General features: G+C 37.0%; 1 protein-coding gene across 1 annotated transcript; it reads left to right on the forward strand.

The window, feature by feature from the left end:
• Nucleotides 1-1,309: 1,309 nt before the first annotated feature.
• Nucleotides 1,310-1,914, forward strand: LOC138166363 (large ribosomal subunit protein uL24-like). Its single transcript, XM_069094783.1, has one exon. The coding sequence runs from the start codon at nt 1,422-1,424 to the stop codon at nt 1,797-1,799; it is 378 nt and encodes a 125-aa protein (XP_068950884.1). The 5' UTR covers nt 1,310-1,421; the 3' UTR covers nt 1,800-1,914.
• Nucleotides 1,915-6,202: the final 4,288 nt, after the last annotated feature.

Here is a 6,202-nt window from a genome sequence, read left to right on the forward strand (position 1 = left end):
TCTTATCAAATAGCAGGGTGTGTGTGTGTGTTCTCCTTGTTTCCTTTCTAGGTCACTGTTGCATCTTGTAATTGGAGCTTGAATTTTCTATTGAGCTCTGGCTTTTTTATCAAGAAGGTCTGGAACTCTGTTATATAGTTGAATGACCATCTCCTTGCCTGGAAGAATATGCTCAGTCTGGCTGGGTATGTCATCCTTGGTTGTAACCCGAGCTCTTTTGCCCTCCAGAAAATTGTATTCCACTGCCTCCGATCTTTCAGTATAGAGGCTGCCAAATCTTGTGCAATCCTCACTGTGGACCCTTGATATTTGGTTGTTTCTTTCTGGCTGCTTGAAGTATTTCCTCTTTTATCTGGTAGTTCTGGAGTTTGGCCACAACATTTCGAGGACTTTTCAGTTTGGGATCTCTTTCAGCAGGTGTCCGGTGGATTCTCTGGATTTCTATTTTACCCTCAGGTTCTAGTATCTCAGGGCAGTTTTCTTTAATGAGCTCTTGGAGAATGTTGTCCAGGCTCGTTTTTTTCATCATAATTTTCTTTTAGGCCTATGATTCTCACATTATCTGTACTGGATCTGTTTTCCAGGTCAGTTATTTTTTCTTTGAGGTATTTTACCTCATTTTCTAATTTTTCATTCTTGTTGTTTTGCTTGACTAATTCTTGGTTCCTCATAGAGTTATTTGTTTCCATTTGGTTAATTCTAGTTTTTAGAAAATCATTTTCCTTGGTTAATTTTTGGAGCTCCTTTTCCATATCATACACTTTTCTTTTTAGAGAGATGTTTTCCTCATTATAATGTTTTTCTAATTCTGCTATTTTGATTTTGAGAGAATTATTCATTTTGTCTTCTATCTCCCTCATTTTGTTTTCAAAGTCCTTTTTGGTCTCATCTAGGAGAGCCTTCTGTGCTTGGGACCCATTCCCTGTTGAAGTTTCAGCTTTGGTTGTGGAGTCCACGTTTTCTCCCTCTGAGGTTGTTTCCTCCCTCTGAGGACAGTAGGACTCCAGAGTCTTTGTCTTTGTAGTCTGCTTTCTACCCATTTTTGAGGCAGGGTCCTAGCCATGCCCTTCCTCTATGATCCCAAGCCTTTACTGTAGAGGGTTTTGCCCTGGGGCAAGAGTTACTATGTCTTCAGGGTCAGAGGGAGAGTTTGGAGCAAGTGAGGTTCACTCTGTCATCCTGGACTTTGGAGGTCCTGAAAAGGGCTTTTTTTTTTTTTTTAAATTTCTCAGCTATGAAGTGGTAGCTCCAGGAGTGTTTGCTGTCCAGGACAGGGGCCCCTGTATTTGCTTCTTACCTTGCTCTTTCCAGTCCCAGCCCTTTGGTGATAGGCCTGGTAGTGGACCTTGTGGTTGGTGGGAAGACTTGCCCTCAGAGCGGGTGGCGCACATGTCTCTTTTTGGCTGGTCCTGCTTGCCAAAATGAAATTTAATCCATTTGTGACTTCAGACCGAAGCAAGAACCAAAAGAGACACTTCAATGCGCCCTTGCACATCCGGCGCAAGATCATGTCATCCCTGCTCTCCAAGGAGCTGAGGCAGAAATACAATGTGTGCTCGATGCCCATCCGGAAGGACGACGAGGTCCAGGTGGTTCGTGGACACTACAAAGGTCAGCAAATTGGCAAGGTAGTTCAGGTTTACAGAAAGAAATATGTCATCTACATTGAGCATGTACAACGTGAAAAAGCTAATGGCACAACTGTCCATGTGGGAATTCACCCTAGTAAGGTAGTTATCACCAGACTAAAACTGGACAAAGATCGCAAAAAGATTCTTGAACGTAAAGCCAAATCCTGACAATTTGGAAAAGAGAAGGGCAAATATAAGGAAGAAACCATTGAAAAGATGCAAGAATAAAATGGTCTGTTGTACAATCATAATTAAAAATGAAAATTAAGCATGAAAAAAAAAAGACTTGCCCTCAGAGTTGATCAGGCCCCTTCTGCACTGCCTCTGCCTTCTAGGCCTTCCAGGCCTGCCTCTGCCTCTGCTGGCTGTGCTGCACCCTAGCTGTATGACTTTAAGCAAGCTACTTAGATATCTGATGACTCCAGTTTCTTCTCACCTGCCATTTTGCCAACTCTTTACAATTTGTCCCTACCACTAAACACTATTCTCTCAAAGGTCACGTCCTCATTACCAAATCCAAGAGAGCTAGTTAGAAGTCATCTGCAAAGATAGTAGAAGTCCTTTTTTCAGTATTTCTTTTTTATCTCTCTTCAGCAACTGGTACTGTTGATTACTTACTACTATTGAAAGCTAAGGGCTTGGGGCATCTGGGTGGCACAGTGAACAGAGCAGACCCGAGTTAGGAGGACCTGAGTTCACATCTGTCCTCACACACTTAACACTTACTGGCCGTGTGACCTTGGGCAAGTCACTTAACCCTAATTGCCTTGCCTTCCCCCTCCAAAAAAAGCAAAAAAAATAAAAAACACAACAAAAAAAGAAAGCTAGGGGCTTCCCAATTACTGTGTTGTCTGGTATTCTCAATATCCATGGCTCATTTTTTATTTACTCACTGATATTTTAATACTCTTATACTTTAAGGTTCTGTTATTGGCTTTCTTTTCTATTTATACTTTTTGTGAGTAAGATTATTAATACCCAAGAATTTGACTATATGACTCCCCAACATGTCTTCATCCCTGTCACCAGAACTAGCCCTGAAAATAGTAGCATTAAAAAGCCTGAATTGTTGGATAATGCTTCTCTCCCCCTCAATTAATCAGAGCCCAACTTTAACATAAAGTTCAAAATGAAGAAATAGACTGGAAAATCAGCAAACAGTAACAACAAAGAATTTGACCATAAAAACTACTATGATGACAGGGAAGACCAAGGCATAAAATTAGAAGAAAGCAATAATGTGAAGACACCTAAAAAATGTCAAAAATGTTCATTGGAAACAAATTCAAAAGAATTACTAGAAAAGTTATAGAAAGAGAAAAGTGGTAGAAGAAAAATTGGGAAAAGGAATGAGAGTGATATGGTAAAATTATGAAGAGAGAATTAACAACTTGGTAAAAAAAAAAGACACAAAAATACTGAAGAAAATAATGAACAGTATTGAATAAATGTTAAAAGAGGCATAAAAATCCACTGAAGAGAAGAACTTAAGAAGCCAAATTGATCAAATGGAAAAGGAGATGCAAAGGTTGTTGAAGAAAATAATTCCTTAAAAATTAGAATTAGACAAGTAGAAACTAATGACTATATGAGGTATCAAGAAAAAAAAAAGTCCAAAGAATGAAAAAATAGAAGAAAATGTGAAATATCCTTCTGGAAAAACAATTTACCTAGAAAATAGAACCAGGAGAGATGATTTAAGAATTATTGAACTACCTGAATCCATTACCAAAAAAAAAGGAAATTATCAAGGAAAACTGCCCTGATAGCTTAGAACCAGAAGTTAAAATAGAAATTTAAAGACTCTACTGATCACCTCCTAAAAGAGATTCCAAAATGAAAACTCTTAGGAATATTATGGCCAAATTCCAGAGGTCTCAGTTCAAGGAGAAAATATTGCAGGCAGCCAAAAAGAAACAATTCAAACAACAAGTCAGGCTAACACAAGAGTTAGCAGCTTCTACAATAAAGAACTGGAAGGCTTAGAATGTGATATTCTGGAGGGCAAAGGAGTTAGGCTTACGACCAAGAATTGCCTACACAGCAGAATAAGCATTATCCTTCGGGGAGGAAATTGACATTTTGTGAAATGGAGAACTTTCAAGCCTTCCTGATGAAAAGACCAGAGCTGAATAGAAAATTTGACTTTGAGATATAGCTCACAAGAAGCATAAAAAGGTAAACAAGAATGAGAAATAATAAGAATTTCAATAAGGTTAAATTGTTTATATTCCTATATGGGAAGATCATACGTTTTACTTCTAAGAACTCTATCATTGTTAGGGCAGTTAGAAGGAGTATACCTATGATGTAATGACATAAAAAATAAAATTAAGGGGGTGAGAAAGAGGGATGCACTAAGAGAATGGTGAAGGGAAAGGTAGAACAGGGAAAATTGTCTCACATATGAAAGGCATGAAAGAGTTTTTACAGTGGAGGGGAAAATGGAGGTGGGGGAATGGTGGGCAATGTTTGAACCTTACTCTCATCAGAATTAGCTGAAAGAGGTTATGACATGCACACTCAGTTAGTATAGCAATCCATCTTATCCTACAGGCAAGTAGAAGAGGAACAGGATAAGAGAAAAGGTGGGGTTGATAGAAAGGAGAACAGATTAAGGGATGCTATGGACAGAATAAAAAAATTTTGAGGAGGGGCAGGGTGAAAGGAGAGAGAGAAGGATAAAGAGGTAGGAAAAGCAGGATGGAGGGAAATATACACTTTATAATTATAGCTGTGAAAGCTTATGAGCTCACCCATAAAACAAATGTAGATAGCAGAATGGATTAGAATCCACAATCCAACAATATGTTGTTTATAAACAACATATTTGAAACAGAAGGCCATACACAGAGTTAAAGTAAAATGCTGAAGCAGAATCTATTATGCTTCAGTTAAAGCAAAAAAGGCAGGGGGTAATAATGATCTCAGACAAAGCAAAAGCAAAAAAAAAAGACAATTAAAGGAGATAATTAGCAAAATATTTCATTTTGCTAAAAGATACATAAGAAAATGAAGCAATATCAAAACATTTGCATCAACTTTCTCTTATAAAGGCCTCATTTCTCAAGTATATACTGAACATTGAATTGAGTCAAATTCTAAAAATATGAACCATTTCCCAACTGATAAATGGTCAAAGGATATAAACAGGAGTTTTTAGAAGAAGAAATCAAAGATATCTATAGTAATATGAAAAAAATCCTCTATATCGCTACTGATTACAGAAATGCAAATTAAAACAACTCTGAGGTACCACCTCCCATCTATAAGAAATGGAAAAGGCTAGAGGGTTTGAGGAAAAAATAGATACACTAATGAACTGCTGGTTGAGTAGTGAACTGATCCAACTATTCTAGAGAATAATTTGGAATTATACCCAGTAATTATTCACCATTAAATGGTGTATAACCTTTGACCCAACAATACCACTATTAGGTCTGTTTCCCAAAGAGAGTAAAGAAAAAGGAAAAGAAGTGATATGTACAGAAATGTTTATGAAAGCTCTTTTTGGGGTGGCAGAAAGTTGGAAATTGAGGGGATTCTCATCAGTTGGAGAACTGCTAAAAATTGTGGCATATTTTTAAAAAATTAATTAATTTGTTTTTAGTTTTCACTTTTTCACTTTTATAAGACTTTGAGCTCTAAAATTTCCCCTCTCCTTTACCTTTCCCCTCCCCAAGATGGCATGCAATCTGATATAGGCTATACATGTATAATCATATTTCCACATTAGTTATGTTATAAAGAAGAATTAGGACCAATGGGAGGAACCTTGAGATAGGAAAAAAAGAGAAAATAGTATGATTTAATCTGTATTCAGACTACATAGTTCTTTCTCTGGATAGTATTTTCCATTATGAGTCTTTTGGAATTGTCTTAGATTTTTGCCTTGCTGAGAATAGTTAAGTCTATCAAAGTTAGTTATCACACAATGTTGCTGTTACTGTGTACAATGATTTTCTGGTTTTATTCATATCACTCAGTATCAGTTCATGTAAATCTTTCCAGGTTTTTCTGAAATCTGCCTGCTCATCATTTCTTATGGAACAATAGCAATCTATTTCATTCATATACCATAACTTGTTCAGTCATTTCCCAACTGATGGGCATCCCCTCAAATTCCAATTCTTGGTCACCACAAAAAGAGCTTCTATAAATACTTTTGTACATGTGGGTCCCATTCTCATTTTTATGATCTCTTTGGGATACAGACTTAGAAGTTGTATTGCTGGATCGAAGTGTATGCACAGTTTTATAGCCCTTCTGGCATAGTTCCAAATTGTTCTCTAGAATGGTTGGATCAATTCACAACACCAACAATGCATTAGTGTTCCAATTTTCCCATATCTTCTCCAATATTTATAATTTTCCTGCTTTATCATGACATAGATATTAGATATAGAATGCTATTGTGTTATAAGGACAAAGAGTTTGTTTCAGAAAAACATGGGAAGAACTATATGAACTGATGAAAAATAAAGTGAGATTCACCAGCTCATTGCGCAGAGTAACAGCAATGTTTTAAGACTGAACAATTGTGAAAGTCTTGTATACTCTGATCAGCACAA

The sequence above is a fragment of the Petaurus breviceps genome, unplaced genomic scaffold (genome assembly GCF_028583685.1).
Source record: "Petaurus breviceps papuanus isolate PSGF00001 unplaced genomic scaffold, PetGlider_PUasm1.0 221, whole genome shotgun sequence".
Taxonomy (NCBI): domain Eukaryota; kingdom Metazoa; phylum Chordata; class Mammalia; order Diprotodontia; family Petauridae; genus Petaurus; species Petaurus breviceps.

Bases quoted from the DNA above. Each gene is read 5' to 3' on its own strand.
- LOC138166363 (XM_069094783.1), top strand. From the start codon at position 1,422: ATGAAATTTAATCCATTTGTGACTTCAGACCGAAGCAAGAACCAAAAG.